The sequence below is a fragment of the Nyctibius grandis genome, chromosome 1 (assembly GCF_013368605.1).
Source record: "Nyctibius grandis isolate bNycGra1 chromosome 1, bNycGra1.pri, whole genome shotgun sequence".
Taxonomy (NCBI): Eukaryota; Metazoa; Chordata; class Aves; order Nyctibiiformes; family Nyctibiidae; genus Nyctibius; species Nyctibius grandis.
In genome coordinates, this window is record NC_090658.1 from 52,000,013 (window position 1) to 52,022,843 (window position 22,831).

Here is a 22,831-nt window from a genome sequence, read left to right on the forward strand (position 1 = left end):
TGAACGTTATTACTTTAAACTGTTCTCCATGTATCAACTGTTCACCAATTTGATATAACAAGTGGTCAAAACCAATTCTAGCACAAACTGTATTAAATGGGATTAGAAAGAGCTGTGCACATGACAAAAAACACTTAGTTATGCTATTACATTGATAGAAGCAAAAAAACAAAGGCAATTTTATTTCTGGTTTAACCCTCTCAAATTCACTACTATTTTCTTTATCCTGGGGGGAGGGGGGGGGGGGGGGGGAGGAGAAAAAAGAAATTTTAAACTGAAAGTAACCAGTAACCGAAGTAACTGGAAGTAACTGAAAGCTGTGAGATCGAAGAAAGGTTAGCGCAAAACTTGAACTAAAACTAAATTCAGAGTAAATTAGATCTGCCTCAAAGTTAATTTATCCAGACTTTTATTGCCAAAGACGGTTGCTGTGATTGCAAACATCAAGGGAAGTTCGTCAGTCTGTCTTCAAAACATAACTCACATTTATCAGTCCTACAGATTAATGCAAATCTTTTTCAATAAAATACAAGCCAGTTGTCCATCTGTCATTTTAAGCTGTTGAATTTAGTAACCTTCTTGAATTGTAGAAGGGACGTTTCTTTTTGACTCAGCCAAGCAAAGGAGTGCAGTCCCTCCTCACTTAATTACGCAGCATACACCTAAATACCAACTGCCATCCCTTCACACCAGCGTTAGCTGTAGTGGCTATCTACCACAGCATCCATTTCTCTCCAATTCATCATCGTCAGCTTTCTTGCTGACACTCTTCAGAGCTGCCTAGTTGATGAACTGCTCTGTTATTCATCCTATGTTAATCTGAGGCTAACGCAAGAATACCTTTCTGAAGACACTTAACAGTATTAAAACTCTGCACTACCAAGCGCCCTCAGTGTGCATTAAACCTCCCATTTGAAACCAAGCTTCCTCATGAATAGTTATGAAGAAAATACAGTTACTAAACAAACAGACACTAGGTTTATGTACCCCATTATCTATAGACAGAGCTTCCACACAATTCCTTGCTTCTCTGGAAGCTACACATGAATTATTAGAAAATGGAAATACTTTTACCTACATAGAATTTAACCTCAATTAACCCTATATTAAGTTGATAGAAGGAAGTTTTTCCCCTTCTGCTCCTCAAAATATGCCATAGGTCTCAAAGAAGCTCTTTGAAGTCCGTAAGCTTTTCTCAAGAAAGCCAGTTGTACTTTTTCTTCAGTTTCTTCCGAGGCGGGTTTGATCTTTAGATAATGTTTGCTCCAGATTTTTTTCCCAAAGGATTATGTTAGTCTTGTCACAAAAAAAGAAATTTTATCCAGAGAACAAACAGAAAAACACTGCAAAAAAATTCAAAATATGGAACTCAAATCTCTGTAAACATGTTATTACAACAGCTAAATACACTTCCCTTCTAAAAGCAACTGCAGTCACTAATTTCATACCTGAGAGATACTAAAGTATCATTCTTCCTCTCAAGATGTTTTAATACATAATCAGTCTTCCTGATAGAATGTTGGTTAGAATTCATTTCTGATCCCTACTATACCATTTGTGCCCAGATTTTGTTCAAGTTGAGCACAAAGTTGACAGAACTACGTGAAAGGCGGGAACAAAAGAATCCGTACAGGGAGCCTTGCTTCAGCTTGATTCAGAGGCACTATCAGATTTCCATAAAAGCCCAGAGTGATTTAAAGTAGTAGCAATTCCCTCGTAAACTGACTGCGTATCAGCCTCTCTGATTATACTTATCTTTATAGATTATACGATACTTAAGCAATTAAAGAACTACCAACAACTTGTCTCTACCACCATCTAACACGCACCATTTTCTCACTGCACAGACAATCTTCACAGCAAACACATCGTACTTTAAACAGGACAGCTGAGCCTATTACAGCATTTTAACCTTCAACTTTAACACACAAACCGTTAGAGAACACGCTTGTCAATAGATTACAAGTGTAGTATTTAGGCAAAGTTAGTCTGGAGCGGGGGGGGGGGGAGATGACAACATTTTGACAACTTTTTGAAAATACATCTGTTAATTTCTGATGTAGGAGTTCAGCTCGTGCTCCTTCAAAATGAGACAAACTGAAACTAACTAAAAGCAGTACGCACAGATGAGCAACACTGCTCAAAAGCAAACAGCACAAGGTCAGAGAATTTCTCCTTGTGTTCTCCTCCCCGTTCCCGCAAAGAAACCAAAGATATTCCACAGCAAACAGAAGTGGATTTTGGATCGCTCTGCATCTAAAAATTGAAAATTATACATTAACTTTTGATATAATTATTTGCAGGTTATTAAATTAAGCAGTGTTAAGAAGAATATTAACCAATTTGCTACTGCTTCGAAGTCTGATAAATAAACTGAAGCATTATGCAACATCAGCTGAATGTTTTAGTTGAGTTGCCATTTAAATATATGAACCAGAACATTAAGTTTTTATTAATACTTGTGCTAGATGGATCTGTTGCTTACTTTTGAAGATTTCAGGAGTATTCCATCTCCTAGACACTAATGAAGAAAATATACTGCAGTTAGGATTGGATATTTCAACCAAGTAATGGTTACAGAGACTTCTAAAACAGTTCTTTAATCTGAATTAGACAAAACAATAAGGTTCATTATTTCAACAGCTGAAGGATTTAAAGAATTCAGCGAAGTCTGGCTTCCAACTAGTGTCAGCTAATCTGAAAATAGTCATGTCCTTAAAATTTTGAATGGACCAGATGCACAATATGTTGACATCAATTAGGAGTTTCAGACGTAAAGCAAATGTCCTCCTCTCCCCAAGGCTCTGCTCTGTATTATCAGTATTGAGCCACCTCAGCCACTGTGCCAACACAACTACTCTAAGATCGTGTATGGCGAGTTTGATCACAGCTTTCATCTGTCTGAAAAGCCAGCACCACACAAAAACAAACTCAAAAAAACCCTGACCAGTCCAGAATATCAGCTGACCTTTTAAGCCAGAAAGTGATCCACCAGATAAGGGTATGAAACACTGTATTATCTTCCCCTGTCTCTGCTCTGACATCAGCAGCCATTCTGATGCATTACCCTTCAGAACTACGTCCACGTAACTTCCCAGCAAAGTAACAAGATTTTGTTTATCATGTTGGGATTTTTTTTTCCTTTTCAAATCAAGGCTCAAAGAAGCATAAACATTTATAAGGTTATATACCATTAACAGTGTTAACTGCCCCACTATTAATATGCCCAGATGCCAGTCAGTTACCACACAAACCACTTCATGGTTTATCTCCTTTAGGAAGGGGTCTCCTGAGGACCTTCCCGCCCGTGCCCTTCCTGGAGCACTGCACTGAAGTTACAGAATATCGAAACAGTGCTTTGGTACACCCTGTACTGGAAAAACAGAAAAGCTTCTGTAACCCACTACAGTATGGAGTAAAGTACAACTATTCAGGTGCAGCTGCAAAGCAGTCAAAAATATTTTAAAAACTGATTAAAAAAATTGACTTCCAGCATGCCATTCAATGAACTATACATCACCAAAAACACTAAAAGAAAACACATTAATAGCTACCTATTGCCATTTCCCTCCAAGAGAATGATTTTTTGCAATGAACGGGAAAGCAAAATTTACTATTTTGACATCAAGTATAAAAAAATCAATTTTCAAATGAAAAGTAATTGAAAACATTTTTCAATTTTTACTCAGTACTTTAAACCATGAGAATAAAGTAAAAAACCTGTTAGTGTTACTACAGTCTTCCCGAGCACTAACACCCAGTAAAATAACTGCTGAGTATCAAAAAAGCTACAACTTCTAGTACCAGACCCAGATGACTGACCAACCCAGTAACACAACTGCCTGAACTGCAGCACTTTAACTTGCACCATCTTGTTGTTGCAGTTCTCAGACACCCTACCAGCCTGCAACAGACACGTTTCTAATGGAAACAAGAGTAACACCATGGAGTGGCAGCTCCGCCCCAAAGCTGGATATTATTTCTCTTTAAAGCTGTCATGGTTACTTTGCTCAATCAAGCATAAAGTGTCTCAAAAACCTACGCTCTGCTATTAAAAAGCTAGCTCCACTTCTATTAAGTGTTTCCAATAAAAACAACCAAAAGAAACCCAAATCCAGAACTCACTTTAACTGGAGTTAAAGTGAGTAACAAGGTAACACGGGATATTTTCTCATGTCAAAAGTAGAATGTAATAGCGCTGAACTTTCAGCAACACAACTCTCTGTCTCATCAGAGTAAAGGGATCTAATTCTGATTACAAACATTACACCTATCGTCTGTTTCAGGATTCAAAGAACTGCTCCAATGTGCTTCACAGACCGAGATCCTCCTGCTACAAAGCTGCAGACGTATCTTACACTGTGCTTCTACTGATCTAACCAATTGCATTAAGCATAGTGAGATAAAATACACTGGTAGTTTTACTGTTCCTATTAGTTTCTTAGCACTGGGTTATTAAACTTCAACAAAATGTCAAAATCAACAAAAGATTTTCGTAATATGCATTTTGATTAAAATAAATACAGAAAAACTCACGCAGCCCAAATGAGAGTTGTGAGTTATGTTTCAATAAAGACAAGGGTCAGTGAGTGAGGGCATTTCATTACCTCACAGCTTTCCTGGCAAGGCATTTCCCCATTTCCCCCCTCTGCCACCCCCCAACATTCCATATAAGCAGTCGAATATAATCGGTCTCCATGGCAGACTCCTGCTGTACTTCAATCAGCCTGAGCTGTCAGTATGGTCTGGTAATTAACGTTAACACAGGTCTATCCCCGTCAGCCACGGAATACATACCAGATCAGCATCTACCAATACATTTAATTACTAAGGTATCTCCATCAGTATGCATTCTCCAGAAAGGAGAGCATTTTAAGGTTACAGACACTAATTAAAGACAATTCAAATGTACTTGCTTTTCTACCAAAGTCTACACAATCCAAATTATTTTAAGTAATTCCTGATTTGGCATTGTTTAGCATACTCAGCGGAACAAAGCTGTGAGGACTGAAACAGATAACCTGGTCAATAAAGTTACTGAACTACAAAAAGAACCACTCATTTCACATCCAGCCTTCTCTTCACACGCACAGTACTCACTGAACACCAGCAACTTTTTTGACTTGACCTTTTCTCTTTTGATGTATGTAAACTTCATCTTCATAATTAAGACATTCTAAGTGCTCTCTTAAAATCTATTAAGTGTTTCTCAGTTGTTGGTGGTTGGTTTTGGGCTTTTTCCCCACTTTAATATTAACCAACACACCTTCAGTTTTTCCTTTGTGTGCTGTGAAAACATCGTGTACCACTCCGTCATCTAATCGGAACTTGGTCAGTTGTTTCTAACTATAGCAAATCTTCACATGACACTAGTTACTTTGGAAACTATTGCGTACAATTTCACACAAGGGAAATGCACCTCAATTCCAACCTTAAGGAACAAGTAACACTGAACAAAAATGATAAATCAAACAGGTCTCTCCCAATTTAAAAAAAATGAGTCAGCAGCTCTCGTACAGAACTAAGTCTACTATGGGTACTCTTACTTAAAAAACCCTCTGATGACAGACATTTTAATGATCAATTATTGGTAAGTAACACTGAACAAGCTGCTTTCAAAACATGAGCTTAAATTAACTGCTTTACTAACTTAAAACTTTTATCAGTCAAAACAACACCCATATTTTTAAGTTAAATGCCAGGTGACTGCAATCCTATAAATGTTGCAGATACAGCTCCCAAAATAACTTATTTTAAAAAGAATTGAACTGTTGCAGGGACAGGGGAAAAAAGTTTTGAATATTTTTCCCCAAGCTAAAAAAAAAAAATATACTTTTTCCTAAGTGCAATAGAGCATTTCTTTTGATGTTGTAAGAGGCTGCCAAGGAATTACAACAAAAAAAAAAACCCCACACCTCAGAACACCTCTTATGAAGTTTTTGAACACACAAGTTTTAGAAGCTTTACAACCTCATTATTACGAGACAATCAGAAAACTGCCTCAGACCATTATTTTCAGATTTACAGATGATCAAAGAACCAGACTCAAAAGAGCACTATTGATAAACAGCAGACAAACAATACTTAAGGCTCTCGTCCCATGCTGTTTTGTACAATTTTAATGTTAAAACTCAAAGTCTAAAAACTAGTCTGAGACTAGGCCTTTATCCTAAAGAACATTCTTCTCTTAACATTGCATTAAGAGGCATGCTTTGTTAACTAAATAATGGGGTTTTATTGCAAAACCTAATACAGCTGAAAAACAGACATGGTAATGTGACCAATGCCCCTTCATCAAATCTGACAAGTCAGCAAAACCCTAGCTAAGCACAGGCTACATTTACATAATCACAAACAATAAGGTCATGTACCAAAGTAACCAGATAACTTCTCAGGCAGAACTTATTTACAACACCAGAACAGAGTTCTTCAGTGCTAACTCACACAGACATTTTGGTTAAGACAACCGGACTGACACAAAAACTGCAGTTTTGGGCACTGGCTCTGCAAGTTCACATGCTCTTTTCTGAGCAAGCACAGTAAACAGAGAGCAACATCCAAAAAAAAGTATGCTCCTTAATCTCTACCTTGATGTTTTTACAGTTACCTTTGTTATAATTGCTAGTCAGAAACATGCAGCCTATTTAAGATGAAATTACACTTATCTCCAATGGCTTAATTTACATTTAAAGGTAGACACACTTTTAAGTTGCCTTCAACACAAGTTTGATAGGAAGGCAGAAGTTTCTGAGGTATAGTTTACAGAGGAAAAATGAATTCCCGATAAAGTCTGCATCAATACCTTTTTAAAAGACGTTCAGACCACAGGTCTGATCTGTGTACATGCCAATCAAGTACAACACTCTGACCACTTACAGATTCAAGAAAACGAAACACAAATATAAAAATTACACTACTCAGATCTCAGTTAATAGTTTAGGCATACTTGTTCACAATCTGTTGGAAAAATAAAACCAAAGTATCTCATTAATGTCAATAGGTCAGGGTGCAATTGCAGAGTTTGAAATGTCTGATTTATATTAAAAAAAAAGTGTAAGAAAAAAAGGTACAACTTTCTTCATTTTCCACAAAGGGGACCATTAAAATACAGAAGTTGTCAGAAAAAAACGATCTAGGTTAGAATGATAAAAGTTAGTATCTGAGAAGCTGAAGCAAAAAAAAAATCAGGTCACATTTGATGGTGCAAACAATGACAGGAAATACAGCCTATTCCACATTCAGGAAGAGCCCTCTCTTCCCACAGGTTTGCACTAGGCTGATAAAAACAATCCAGCTTCCTAGTTATTATGATGTGCACTCTAAACATCCTTGTTAATCCACAAAAGCCTTATTTACACATAAGAAGTTGAAAGCACACATATGCAAAAATATCTGTAACCTAAACAAAACTGTGACTTTCATATTTTATTATAAAGTAGTTCTTTTAGGGGAAAAAAGTTTCCTCCATATACCTCTCACATCTAAGCTGATCTTCAAAACCAAGTGCCGTATGGCACAGACCATCCAGTAAGTTAAGCACTACAATTTTCAAAGATCAAACACTAGCACAGAGTTCAGAAAGGAAAATGTGTTTTGGATAACACACACAACACAGAAACAGGCCAAAAAAGTACATGTACATTCTGAAACCTAACCAGATTAGATGTACTGTTCTTTATCTAAACAGATAGGTCCATTTCTATCTCTTGATGCACACAACTACAAGAAGTAATCACAACATTGTTTTGTTTTTAAATACTGGCATGTAACAACAAATAAATAAAAAAAAAAAAACTAACATTCCAGGACAGAAAGCAATCCCATGTTTTATTTGTTTGAATTCTTAGGGCTGTTACTTTATTTCTCCCATTTGGCTTATGCTCCATAAAAGACAAAGGCTGACTGTAATATTATTCTTCTCAAGCATAAACAAAAACTTCGGAAAAATAGTTGTACAGTAGCTTAAAAAAAAGAAAAACACCTACCTAAAGCACAAAACAATAAACTAGAAGCAGCAAACCAAACCGCAGGGGGGGAGAGGACAAAGATGGAACATGAACACTATAACTTTATTTTTAGATATATATATATATATTAATCTATACATACACACACCTGCCCCTAATATTTGGTATTCTCAAAGGTGCTGTGAAACAACTGATGAAACTATTAAATATTATACTTTAAATAAAGCGTTCTAAATCTTGCAGACCTTTCTAGCAAGCTATAGAACCCTGCTGGAGAATGTCAGTGTAGCATATAGTTCAAGATACTTAACACAGTGCCCCTTTGGTAACCAGCACAGGCGTTTTACAGAACAGTTGTTTCAACTTCTCAACTGTTCACAGCTATTGACTATTCCACCTATGCAATACTGCATGTAAGCATACAGTATGTGTAAGTCCATGCAAATACAGATACCTGCACAAATCCACAAGTATTTTGTCATTCTTTGATATCTTCTAATGGATTTGTTAATTTCACTGCCCAAGTCAGAAATGGTGTTCAGACGCCAGGCTCACGCCTCACAAAAAAAAATAACTGGCGCCCCTTAGTGTTCAGATTTTGAAGGCTTGAAGCAATTTACTAGATTTGCATGAAACATTTTTTTCAACATTCCAAAAAGTTTTCTGCCTCCACAACACTTCCACCCAATTGCGAACATAAACAGGAAAAGGAGAAAAGCTTAAAGGGACAGCAGGCTGCTTCCTGAGACTATTTAGAAACACAGATTGTATTTTTTATATTTTGTTTTTTAAAAAAAGGTGTGAAGAATAGCTCCAAAACAATCCTTAAACTTTTTCAGCAAGAGTCTCCACAGCTCCCATATTGGAACTCCAATACTTCACAAACCAGATTTCCAGAGCTTTCAATATTTAAAAATATATCAAAATAGTAAGGATTTCAGACACTCCTTTTTCAAGTGTCCTTTTTGTATGGGGAAATATTTTCCTTTCTTTTGTTCTCCGACCAAAAAAAAAAAAAAAAAAAAATCTTTCAGGCCTCCTCTGGCCAAATACATTAAGTTGAAGAGATTCAGGAATTTAAAAATCCCACATCACACCTCTGTAAGGCTCATTTGTGCTAAAAAAGTCTTCTCAGTCACGTTTCTTGATGTTTATTGTAAATCTAACTATTCTGAAGAGGTTTCTTTGCTGTGGTGACCACGAACTTAAGTTTTAAATAGTTTTACTTTTCACATCCATATTTGCCCCAACATTAATTCAAACTTCACAGAGAGTCTCGAAAATAAAAATAGAATCTCCCATCATATCACTTCCCACAGTCCATCTTTCAGTATTCTTCATTGGGTTGTTTTTTTTTTTTTTACTCCTCTATCATTTATTTCAGAAGGTAGCATTTACTCGATATGCTATTTTTTGTTGTTGTACTACAGTCACTATCTCATTTTTACAGTCTTGGGAGAGGGCGGGGAGTTGTTCTCCCAAATATAACCAGCTCTTTCATCTTCCGAGGTCAACAACTTCCCGAACTTCTTTTAGCGAGGAGGAATATGTCCACAAACAGGAATCCTAACTCGAAATCTCGAAATTCAGTATTTCATGCTAAGAATCCAAACAAGTTGAAACTGTATAAATAATTTGTGGTTTTATCATATTTTACAAAGCTACCAAATACGATTAAACAAGCAGGTCTCCCTAACTCTCCAGAAAACCTAAGTTTAAAGTGATAAGATAGGAAATGCTTTTAACGAGAAAAGCGAACCTGTGAACCCAAATATAAAGCGAATCTAAAATACCGAGAACAAGTGTATCGCCTTATTTTTAACACAGTGGGTCTGCCACCGTAGAGAGAAGACGTATGGGACGCGTGAAGTTCCCAGCGTATACTTTTCTCTTTCCAAAATGCGATTATTTATTTGTAAAAACACAACCTTAAAGGGAGCTACTTTGGGGGCGGGGTCAACACACAGGAGCGGCCCCTCGGCCCTCCGAGGCAGGAGCGGGGTGCGGGGCTGGGGTAGAGGAGGCAATTTCGTAATTTCTATTTTTTTTTTTCTCTTCACTAAAGTCACACGTAGAAGTCGTTCAAGTTAGTTTCTTTAAAAGGTAAGGATAAAGGTAAGGATAGCTGAAAGAAGAATTTGTTCGCTTCCCTTGCAATATACGAAAATTATAATTAGTTTGTGGCCAGTTTGGGGTGGGGTAGAGCTGGAGCCGAAGAAAGCTCAGCCCGCTCCGTCTTAGTCATTCAAGTTCAAGCAGCTTCCAGAACAGCCAAATCTCGAAACCAAACACCCTCCCAACCCTGCCCCCCCCCGGCTCGGGGCCCTCCGGCCGGGCCGAAGAGCGCTCCCCGACGGGTGCCGCGCAGGACCCCGCTCCCCGCCGCCGCGGGAGGGGAGGGGAGCGCCGCCCGCCCGCCTGCCGTTCCCCTCCTCCCTGCCTTTCCCCAGAGCACATTCCTGAGCTCCCCTCCTCGCTCCCCCCCCCCTCCGTGCCGTGGTTCCCCTTCCCCCGGTTTTCGGAGACGGTGCGGGGAAGGGAAAAAGAAAAAATAAGGGGGGGAAAAGCCCCGGGGTAGAGCGGGGACCCGTGCGGCCAGGGCTGCCTCTTCCCCTCCCACTCGCTCACCCAGTCCCCCGGCACCACACGGCAGCAGCCAGGGCGGGGAGAGCCCTCACTTCCCCTTTGTTTTCGGCTCTCCAGCCGGGGGCCGAGAGCGTGCGGAGAACAGCGGGGAGAGCGAAACAGGCCCCAGGCTCCCCCCGCCGCCCGGCCGGGGCTGGGGCGGGTGGCCGGGCGGGATCCCGGGAGCGGCGCGGAGGCCCGGGTAAGGGGCGGGGGGGGCAGGGCAGGGCGGCGGAGCGGGGAAAGGGGCGGCCGGGCGAGCGCTTTTACCTTCGTCCAGCAGCCTCTCGAGGTGGTTGAAGATCCCGCAGAAGTTGGGGAGGCTGCTCATCAGCTTCTTGTCGTTCATCAGCTGCATCAGGTAATCGGGGCTCGGCTTCGGCTTCTCCTTGGTTTCCATTTCCCCAACCATATTCCAAGCCCGCGCAGAGACGGCGAGCGCCCGCAGCAGCTCCGCCGAGCAACGCGACCACGGCACGGGGCGCCCGGCTGGCTCCGGGCGGGCAGGGAGGCGGTGGGGGAGGGGAGGGGGCGGGGAGGGGAGCTTCCCCGAGGAAGGAGGAGAAGGAGGAGGATTCAAATCCGGAGACAAACGCAGACCCGCCGCCGACTCTCAGGGACCGAAAAAAAAAAAGAGGAAACTCGGTAGAAACCCCTGCGCGGGCTGCGCCCTCCTCCCCGGGCACAAGGACCCGCCGCCGCCTCTCGGTGCCGCCGCCGCTTCCCTGCTCCGTGCGCCCTCGGCCGGCGCAGTCCTCGGTGTGTCCCCCCTCCTCCGCCTCCGCCCGCGCACACACACGCCGAGCCCCGGCTTCTTCTCTCGGCGCTGCCCCCTGTCTCCGCGGCGGGGGAGGGAGGGGACGAGCAGGGCGGGCGGGCGGTGCTGGCGCGGCTGCCGCTTCCGAGGAGCCGCCGCCGGTGTCCCTCCGCTGTTGCCGCCGCCGCCGCTGTTGTTGCCGCCGCGCTGCGCCTGGCGCGTCCTCCTCTCCGCCTCCCTCCCGCCCGCCCGCCGGCCGGCCCTCCCGCCGCCGCTGCCTGTGGCTGGTGAGTCTCAGCTGCGCCGCCGCCTCCTCACTTCTCCTCAGCGCGCTCCGGAGTTCGCTTCAGTTCAGGCTGCGCTGGCAGCAGCAGCGGCAGCAGCGGCGGCAGGAGGAGGGGCGGGGGCGGGGCCCGCGGGGGTGGGGACATAGCGGGGCGGGCCCGGGGGCGGGGCGGCCGTTACTCGGCGGCGGCGGCAGCGCCACTTGCCGGAGCCAGCTGTCGCTCCCTTTCCGCTCCGGGGGCCCGGGGCGGCAGCGGCGCCGCGGGGGCGGGGGGGAGCGGCGGAGGGGCTCCGCCGGGCCGCAGAGGGTTTTCTCCCCCTGACCACGCCCCCTCCGAGCGTGTGCGCGTGGACAGGCGGCGCAGGCGCGCGGACGCGGAGCGTCGTCTGCGGCTGCCGCGCGCGTCCCCCCTCCCGCCCCGCGGAAACACGGGCGCGCACAGAACTCTTCTAAACAAAGTCGTGTTACTTCACCTATGTCGGGCGGGGTGGGGGGGGGCGGGGCCGGGTCGCGGGCGCCTTCGGGGGCGGGGAGAGCCCCACCGAGGCGCGCGTGAGCCCGCCCGCCCGCCCGCCCGCCGTTCACAAGGCCGCTTCACGCGGGCATGGTCCCGCGCGGCAGAAGAGGGGAGATTGGGGGGGGGGAGAGGGGCGGTGGCTGTTAGTTGCGCTGCGCATGCGCCCGCGGGCGGTGGGCGGTGCGGGCGGCGGAGCGGCGCGAGGAGCAATTTCTAATCGGTGAAGCGGCGGCAGGAGGAGCGCGCGGCCGAGGTACCGGGGCCGGGGGAGAGCCCCGGCAGGCAGCCGGGACCGGCCCCGCTGGGGGGCGAGGAGAACCGGGGTGGTGGGAGCTGCTCTCTCCTCCGTCTGTCGGCCAGGCGGCGCGAGCCCGCGGGAGCGGCTTAACGGCCGCATTCGGCCGGGGGCTCGCTGCCGGAGGAGAAACGCGGGAGGTGGCGGCCTAGCCTTATGTACGCCCCTTCCCCTGCACGCCCGGCCCCGGAGCAACGACGGAGGCCCACGCCTGCGGCTGGCGCTGCGCAGCGCCGTGCCCTCGCCTCGCCAGGCGTGCCCTGCCGCCCGCCTCGGCGCCCCTGCGCAGCCCCGGCCGTCCTGCGGGTCGCGGCGCTGCCTCCCTGCCCGAGCCTCGGCGGCAGGCAGGCAGACGCCCTTTTTTTTTTTGCTTACAGGGCAGCGCTGTGTTGTGGCATCAGCCGTGGCTTGTTTGACGGGTTTGGATGGGAGACGTGATGGGAGCAGCAGTATCCGGCAGCCAGAACTAAAATTAACGTGCTCCATCCACTGCAGCCGCAGAGGCAAAGCAGTGCGACGCGGTTGCGTGTACGTATTCCTCCTGGTCGGTGTCTTCCCCACGCAGCTACTTGGTGTTGTGGTTTGGTTTGTATTATTTAGGAGGTCGTCGGAAAGCTTTGATGCGATTTTCGGTAGGTTGGTAGAGCTCATGTTATAAAGCTCAATAAAAATCGCTTCATGCTTCTTTTAGTTCGCTGAAAACAGTCATTTTTAATAGGAGTAGGAATAAAGTCTAGGTATCGCTTAAAATTCTGGAAAAATTCAAGTGTATTTTCATACATACTGCTCAGTGTTTAAAGAAACTGTAAATAATAGGCTAATCGCAATGAACTAAAAACTAAAAAGAAGCACAGACGCGTTGTTGTCTTGGCAGGTGTACGATTTTATTGGGTATTGTCAAGCCGCGTTATTCTATTTTTCCTGAAAGATGTGCACTGACAAAAATGTAGAGAAAGCATAGTTTTCATAGTAGTAAAAACGCCTTGGATTATTGCATTCCTTCTAGTGTTTATTGTATTTTTCCCCTTTAAGCATGTAGTACTCATTTGGACATGAGTATTTTCACTCATTTCAGGGTTTTAAGTAAAAATTAATGGCTTATGTAAGATGTCAGATTTATTGCTTGCATCATTTAAAAAATGCATGTTCAGCAAAAATATTATCTTTATTATCAAAGAAAGAGTAGCAATGTTACAAATCATTTTTTTTTAATATAGATTCTTAATCTGTCAATAGCATGCCCAAAGCACACTGCAGTATGGCTATGGATGAAGGAACAATCATCCACGATTGCTCTTTTTCGGCCTTGTTTTAAAATTGTGATGAGCTAAAACTCAACCTTATATGCCTAACAAAATTGCTATCCTTTTATTTATCATAGATCAGTCTGAAAGATGATGCATTTTTGTAGCCCTTTATTTGCTAATTTTTAGCCAGTGAGTGAAGGCTCTTTTTAACCTTGAGAAAACTTGGTATCTAATCCTTCAATTTGATTAAGGGCATCTGTCAGACAGTAGGCTTTCATCTTAAAATTAGATGAACTTCGATAATGTTAGAATAATTGTTCTGGACTGCTGATTCTCACAGTAAAAATAGCATATGGAGACTTTTTCAGCAGATTTGGTGCAGCTGTTCCCATACCACTTCATTATTGCTTCCTGCACATAAAGTGCTTCCAGTGCTTGAATATGAGCAGACAAAACAAGCACACAATGTAAGGTAAGAAATACCAGGATAAGATGTTGTGCAGTAACTATCAGTTATCTTCCCTACTAATAGGAAAAATATAGCTTATCCTAAGCTATTTGCACTCAGTGGCTGGAGAATAAGATGGTGTACACTAGCGGTTACTGAGGAATCACTCGTGGTGCAATGCAAAATTCAAGCTCTAGTTTGCTGTGTTAATCTGAATTATTTTCTCTGTCTGAACAGTACAGAAATTGAGGCAAAATTGTGTGCTGAAGATGCCCATGTAATTAGGCATAAACAACTTAAGAAAAATTCTCATCCTTGATTTTTTCCATAAATACTTCAAGACTCTGAATTCAAATCATTGGAAAAACGCCCTCGGAAAAGCCGAATGCTTTAACGAAATGTGGATAACTCACCACCAGTTTTAAATAAGCAAATCAGCATGATATCTTTCTTCATCAAGTATACAGTAAAACCAAAAAAAGCTACCTAAAAGCCCCTCTTGGCATACCTTATGTTCCTCTCTCTGGCTTTACCTTCCTACACTTCCACGTCCCAGGAAAGGATGTTTTCAGAGTGCCTGGAAGATGAACGTTGAGTTTGTTCTTGTTAAAGAGCTGTGAGAAGGTATAGCTCCCATCAAGACTGGCGTGCCTACAGCCTGATCTACAGAGGCACTAGAAATACTCTTGCACTGTATTGAACTTCGCAGCTTTCCCATGGGGGAAGAAATAAGGGGGGAGGGGGGAGCAGGGCACAGGGTTGAGTAAACAGGTCCTGCAGGTAAGGGGGAGAGGTGTGGTATTGATGTCAGGGGGTGATGGGTGTTGTTTTGGTTGGTGTGTTGCAAGGTAACCAGGTCCTGTGGTCATGTAAGGTTCTTCAGGTAGCTACCCAATGCCTTTACTTCTGTCTGGACACAAGTATCTTTAACTCTTGTGTTTTCATGTAGGTAGCCCTTCTTGTATCATGTAACCTGCAATGTTCTCCCAACAGCTTCTCTTTTACGGTGAAGTTTTATTGCGTTAATCTAATCTTGAGGTAAGAAAAATTATGATAATGCCAGCAGCAGCCGCTATGTATTACAGTAAAGGCCTGCAATGATCATAAAAAGCAAATTCAATTACTGCTATAATGTTCATAGCTGATAGCACCTTGGGAAATAGCAGAGCTGAAGGCTGACGACTGCTGGAAAAACATACTCTTTTAGTTGAAGTGTTGCCCGTTACTTCCAGCGTCTCTGTTGACTGAATCATGGGCACATACAGTTTGACATCATCAGCCTTCTGCAACGCTGTCTATAACAGGAAGGTACCAATGTGCTACACTACTCTTCTTTAGGGGAAGAAGCAATTCTTCACTTACGCATTACAGTCACTCGAGAAAAAAGTACTATGTTTGTGATTCAGTATTGAATCGTTCAAGGTGTACAAGATTGTAACTGCTGTAACTGTAATGCAGCAGTCAGGTGTGGCCACTACCAGATGGACATCTGAAATTCTCTGGCTGGTGATTAACACATGAACAGAATAAGGTCTAGAGCCAGACTAAAAACCTCAAGAACCAATTAAATTGAAATTCTGTGATGTGTCTGACAAAAACATATTTACTTTGATGTTAAGCCAAACTGACAGGTAACTTTTCAAACAGAAGCCATAGCAGTGCATCATTCAAAGTAATAAACAGCAGGCATAGTGTTCATAGACAAAAAAAGGAAGAGTTTTAGAAAAAAAGAGCGAAAGCCCATGTTCCAATGACCACCTCAGGTTCTTTGACTATTTATGGTAACGCTTACCTGCCCATTCTGTATGCCAGGTTTAACCTATCTGTAGAATTGGATGCTTTATTCCAGCTTGAATGTTTTCCTGACACAGCAGAGAGTTGAAAACGTCTTGACTTCTGTTTAAATCCCAGGATGGGCTTCATCCATAAAATACAGATAATAACACATATAGATCGTAACACATTTCTGAGTGCTGTGTGTCATCTTGGAAGAGATAATGCCTAAATTTGTCCACTACTGATGCTAAGTGATTGCTGAAAAAGTGGAAGATACAGGTTTTAAGCACTCCTTAGTCTGTAAGGATTCAGATGTGTATCTTCTATACTTAAGGTACTTCAAGCTTACAACAACTGTAAAGAAGGATGTAGTAACCCACAGTGTCACTCCTGTTAGAACTGGCCTTTCCTCAGGTTGGAATAAAGGAGACAGAAGAAGAGGGATCTTTGTGATTCATCCACTTATGCAAGAGTAGGAAGAGCTGCATTCTCACTGTTCCTGTCGTCGTATATTAGTTATGTAGTCATTAAGTATTATTTTCTACCTTTGCTCTAAATCTTGTACCTGGCAGTTTTCTTGGTAAGGTACATATTCCATATACCTTAAGTTACTGTGATAGGATACTGTTACACAGATAGGATGGAGGGGCCTAAATTCTGCTTCATAATATATTAAGCACTTAGTTTAACTCTCAGTAGTTAGAATCATAGAATAGTTTGGGTTGGAAGGGACCTTTAAAGGTCATCTAGTCCAACCTCCCCTGCAGTGAGCAGGGACATCTTCAACTAGATCAGGTTGGTCAGAGCCCCATCCAACCTACTCTTGAACACTTCCAGTGATGGGGCATTGACAACTACTCTGGGCAACCTGCTCCAGTATTTCACCACCCCCATGTTAGTGAAGGCATGGGTGTCTGTGTTGGGCATCACCTTATCTAAGTACCAAATAGCCATGGTTATGCATGGAAAAGATGTAAATCAACGTATAGTAGAATGTATTACATCAATGTTCAAGATTGCCATAGATTAATCACCTATTAGATTGTATTTTTCTTCAAGTAGATAATTTCCATGAGTATGGAATGTACATACTGTTTCTTTATGTACTACTATGTAGACTTTTTTCTCCAGAAAAGATAGCATTCTAGCAATGAGAAAACATGTGTCTGTCTAGAGAGGGTGGTAGTTCTGCTAGGCTCCTGAGAAATCTCTGTTCATTAAAAACAAAGTTTAGATTGGTTTCATTTCACACACTTCAGTAGGAGATCAAAATGAATCTCTTGTATGCCAGTTTTATTATAATGTTGCTGAGAAAGGCAGAAAACTGTGAGGAGGAGAAAGAAAAGCAGTCTGAGAAAGTGTAGGAGAGAAAAAAAATTACCAGCAATTAAGGAGAGAAAACTAAATCAAGGTACTACATTGTAAACATAAAATTTACCTACTTTATTATCTCATTCATAACAGCACTTAAATTTAAAAGCTGGGCAGGGGGGAAGCTAATTATTCACAGAACTTATTTGAATTGTGCATTTTGAAGGTATGTTTTACCTCTAAGCTCATAAACTTCCCTACATCTTGTAATTTATAAACACTTGCATTGTTTTTGTGCATTTTGCTGTTGGATCATCGATATTCTTCCTAGCTCACTAAAAGAAGCCAAGTAATCTCTTGAAATACACAATGCACGTTTCCAGTGTTTCTAATCCCATGCACAGTCCTATAGCTTCAGTTAGTGTGCTAACTACACTTCCCATCTGTACAGTCACAAAATTACTACCTTACCTATACAGCTCCGGGCTTCCATCGAGCAGAATTTCAAATGGCTTCTGGCCTGTCCCTTGTGGAGAACTCAGGTACGGAAATGCTGTGTGAGCCAGCCCGTGCCATGTGTTACAGAACTGGGAGTAGCAGTGAGTGTGTGTTACTGCTAAGTGCTGCCTAACTGTGGAGGCACTGAATTGACCATTGCTAAATATATCTGTCATTGCAGTCCAGCTAACACACATTCTAGTTTAAAAGACTACAATATTAGGATATTTGGAAATTAAGAATATTGAGAGATCTTAGCCATTATTTCAGGCATAGCTGTTTTGTTTTTCACCTTCTATCCAACTTGCAATAGATATCTAACCTTAAAACTATCCAGGATAACATTCTGCATTTTAATTGATGCAGTCATCTCAATTACAGTAGTGCCCTCAGCAGCTTTTTTTATTTGCTACATGTAACTAGAAATACAATGTTGAAAGGCATATTTCTGGGTAAAGATACATAATCAAAAGTATTTTTACTTTTCACCATAGTGAGAAGTGTTTTCACCTTCACTATAGGATTTTTTTTGGGGAAAAAAAAAAAGAGAAGACAAAGTTCATGTCAGGGAAATTTGCAGGCTTATATTGACAACTACATTGGCAAAGAGCTGACAGCTAAAGAAACAGAAGTTCTATTTTTCAGGTACACCATCTTTTGGTAAAATACCATAGTATATTGGTTACTGTTGAATATAAATGAAATGCTTTCAGCCTTAACTTTGTAAATCGATTTAAATTAACCATTCTTCTCAGTTACTACTAAAACCAAGTAGAGCTTAAAATGTAATTGATGCGTTAATTTAACTTTTAACATCTGAAATAGGAATGTATACGTATATTGACTTATACTGAGGAACTGCTAGTGGTGTGTTGCTTGTGCTTCTTAATGTTCAGTACACAAAGAGCAGCAGTTCTTACACAAGGACCTTATATTGAACTGGACAGAAAACATCTAAACGAATTATAAGAAAACTTTGCATTTTTTAAAACCTTCTGGTAATGAGAAAGAAACTTTTGTATTGGCTGGGCTTTCTAATAAAATGTAATTGATCAGTCTGAAAAATACAGAATCTTATTTTTAACCAGAACTCTTTTTGCCCACTCAGAATACTGTGTATATTCCGAGTCTTTATTGAATACAAATCATTTTTTATTTGTTTAATGGTGAAGACAAGTCTCTGGAGTTACAAAGCTGTGAGGAAAGAAAGGGACCAAGCAGTATGAATCTTAAAAGCTTCTGGAGGTGAGACAGAATTGCTCAACAGTGTACATATCCAAAGTAAAGGACAGAGCGCAGTGCTACAGTTTTTGTTAATTTGCCACACAAACACCATTGTGCATCTGTCCTATAGTACGCTCAAAAACTTGCTCTCTGCTTTATCTGTTCATAGGTATTTGTGCCTTTTATCTAAAACAAAACAGCAGTGTTCAATCTCTTAATATTTTTATGGTGCCTTTTTGTTTTAGGAAGCCTAAAGTTTGTTTTGTTTGTGGATGACTTGCTGTCTCCCATTTGTTCCTCTTACCCACAGTCTTTCTCTGTTGAGTGTAGGAGGTCTTTCCTGGAATATAGTAGCCATAGACATTGTAGTTATGATATGCCCCAGAGGCCATTTCACAGTTTTCTACTCTTCAGAAGCTATGAAACACTTTGTAGTAAAGTACTTCAAGTTGTTTGGATGAAAGCCATTATAAAAGTACAGAGAATTATTGCTTAAGCACTTGGATAGATTCAGGATTTCCTCATAGAAACAGGAAGCATCCCAAATCTCATGCCCTCTTGGCTGGTATTTATAGGCTGGTGCATCATAATTCCCTATTTGACTGTCACTGGAGCTCAAAGTACAAGTCATAACAATCAGTAAAACACGTCTCTTGGGCTTAAAGCCAAAAGGTGAATGTTTCTGGGCTGTTAGCTAATCTAGGAGATCTGACTCATTTTGAGTACAGTTACTTCATACAAGATCATATGATCTTACTTAGCTAATACTGTATCTGATTATTATTTGAAATTAGTTCATTGCTTGATTACAGTAATTTATTTTTACAAGTTTATAAGCATAATAAAGGGTGGGATTCACTTGCCTTATGGTATTCCACTTGAATCTCCAGAAGGTCACTTTTCTCTCATAGTTCCTGTATCTCATCTGCCAGCTCTGTGCAGATGTCTCTTACACCTTTTGGACATGTGGAATGGCCGCTGCGAGCTGTTGAACGGTCAGCTGAATCTCACTGTAAGCATGCAGAAACATTTTTCTTGTTAACCACTTTTGCTCTCCAGATAGGCTGAACAACAGCTTGGGTTCAGGATTTTGACAACAACTAAATGACTCTGTTGAAGGTAATGCAGTCATTCCCTAGCTTTGGCTTTCAGAACTTAGTTAGTATTTTACATTCACAAAGTCATTGTGTTGGATAGACCACAGAGTAGAGGGGCAAGGGAGTAGGCTGAAAAGTTCACTATGGTGTAGAGGTCAAAATTATGCAAAATGGAGTGATCACCCAGATTTAGATATAGTGGTCTGATAAAAAAAATCACTGCAGCTAAATTTGAACTGTCTAGAATACACTCTACCCCATTGGCCGTATCTCAAATTCTCTTAAATTTTTATTATTCTTCTTAGTTTGGAATGTTTTATGTTTGGTCTCTGATTGTGACTGAAATATACGGAAGGGAAAAAACACATTTCTTGCATATTCAAATGACTTTTGTACAGATCCGGTTCACATGAATCTAGATATTCCTGTTCATTTAGAACATGAGAAGTTTCCATGTACATGTTACAACTTTTCTTATAACTTAGAGAAAGTGGCCTTAAAAACTTCTATAATAGGCGGCTTTATATGATGGAACTTATTGTATCATTCATAAATAAAGATGATCACTGAAAAGTTAACATCTATTATGGTATTGTATTTGTTTAAAAATATATATTTGAAAGTTTCATGGGCAGTTTTCTTCACCTTTCAGGTGTTTACATAACTTGTCAAACTAAGAAAGGTTATAACACTGATGTTGATTACAGTTTTTTGTAATACAGAACAGGTGAGACAGTTGTCGCTGGTTTTAGCACACACACCACCCTTCTACACAGACCCCAAATCCTGATAGGACTGAAGAACTATCAGCTTAAGGAGCAGAGAAATGCAAAAATAATTTTCCCAGAGAGTATAGTCCGCTACCCAGTTTGCATAACAATACTGTTTTGTTATGTATTAACAAATGAATAGTCTGGTCTGACAATATGCTCAAAAAACAACAGGTTGTGGCAGGAACTTTAAAGAAAACACTACTTGAAGCAAGGCATGAAAAAAGTTATCCTGAATTTTTGTAATTCTGCTTTGATTAAAGACGGTCAGCATGAAAATAGGTATTAAGTAATCCAAATTAGGCAGCCTTCCTTCTTCCCACCCTAGAAAGGTCTGGAAAGTCCCTGTTATTTGGGAAGCTGCCAAACCACTTCCCTGTTAGAGGTGGAGAGGAGGCACTTCTGGACTTAAAGCATTTCCCCATCTCTAGAATTTTTCTACTTGTTTTTAAAAGTCATGACATAGCCAATCATCAGATGGCCAATTTTCATGCCAGAAGAAGGTCTTCCCCTTAGCAAGTCAATTAAAGTATACATCCCTACCTTGGTTTTCCTTCCAGGTAGTCTATTTATAGCTATCCATCTGATTTTCATTACTAGAGGCATAATTGATCTTTTGTCCCATTTTGAAGCTTTTATGCCTCTGTCTTACAGGTACTGGTGAAATCAATTATCCCTCTGGTTCCAAATACATCTTGGTACTTCATTAGAAGTTTGTCAGAGTAGGTAGAGTCCTTTGTGGTAGATTGACAACAGGTGATGAGCGGGGGAGTCATAGCAGTATAAGCACAGCTTGCAGGCTCAGCCTTGTACCCAATATGTTACCTTGATCTGTTCACTATTTAGCTCCAGTAGTAGGGTTTTGGGGAGGTCTGGTAAAAAAGAACAAAAAACAACCAAACAAAAAAAACCCATCTGAGTTCATTTAAGGAGGAGACTGGAATAAGATAATTCAAAAAAATATACTTGGAGTTTTCTGTCATCACAAGTACAAAATAGTAGATTAGCAGTGTGGTAAGATAAGTGAATATTACAAATACATTATGTGACTAAAATGACCATTTTTCAGATAGTATTGATGTAATTCTGTTGTATCTTCTTATGATTGATGTGGAGCTTGATGAATTGAGTGAGGTACATTATTTCATTCTAACTTCATCCTCAAAACAAGAAAAAAAACTGCTGTCTTTTGGCTGCTTATGATCATGAATTCTGTTGCATGCCCGTTTAGTGGCCTTTGTGCCCTTTTGGCTGAAAAGGATATCCAAGCACAGCAGTCAGAGATCACAAGTCATTGTATGTTAAGGAGTGTGAAGTAATCCTTCAAAATTAATTTGATCTCAGATCATGAAATAAAAATTAAATAATTATTGAATGTATTACATATTCCATCATTTTTAAAAATAAAAATACAAAAAAGTTTACAGAATTCCCTGTGTGGGGTTGGACTAGATGATCTCAAAAGGTCCCTTCCAACCGAAATGATTCTGTGACTCTGTTCAATTATGAAAAATACATTAAATACTAAATTTTATTGGTGTTCTCTTTTTTTGTATGTGCAATTTTGGACTTTTTGACAGTGTTGTCTGTTAGAAATAGTGAAGTTTTATATATAAATATATACAGCACTAGGTCCAAATTGTGTGGTTTTCTAGCTGTACAGCAGATAATAATACGCGTTAAGCTACATTGTGATCTTATTACCTCTCATTAATTGTCAAATTACCTAAAATTGCTTTTCATGTAACCTACTTGTCCATTTATGTAAATGTTTTAAGTTTGTATGTCAGTGTATGTCAGTGTGTGGACCGCAAACAAGTAGAGAAGCATTTAGAAAAATTTCTCCAGCTTCCGAAACATGAAGTACTTTGCTTCTCCTCTCGAAAAATTACACGATAGAACAAAACTAGGAAGAAAGCACACACGTCCTTTGCAACATTGTCTTTGCAAAGTTCTGTCTGTTGGGTCATGCGCAGAAAACAGCCAAGCAGTGAGACTGAAACTGTATTGACA

At 41.4% G+C, this 22,831-nt stretch overlaps 1 protein-coding gene across 7 annotated transcripts in view; it reads right to left on the reverse strand.

Annotated features, from left to right (window-relative positions):
* QKI (QKI, KH domain containing RNA binding) overlaps window positions 1-11,193 on the reverse strand; it is a 178,889-nt gene extending 167,696 nt beyond the window's left edge. For 4 of the 7 annotated variants that reach the window (XM_068413759.1, XM_068413741.1, XM_068413796.1 and 1 more), the window contains exon 1: window positions 10,863-11,087. In XM_068413759.1, the coding sequence (XP_068269860.1) occupies window positions 10,863-11,004 (142 nt within the window). In that variant the 5' untranslated portion in view covers window positions 11,005-11,087. Of the gene's footprint in view, window positions 1-10,862 lie in introns of all 7 variants that reach the window. The other 3 variants (XM_068413777.1, XM_068413769.1, XM_068413787.1) reach the window with 1 other exon arrangement.
* Between the last annotated feature and the right edge of the window lie 11,638 nt (window positions 11,194-22,831).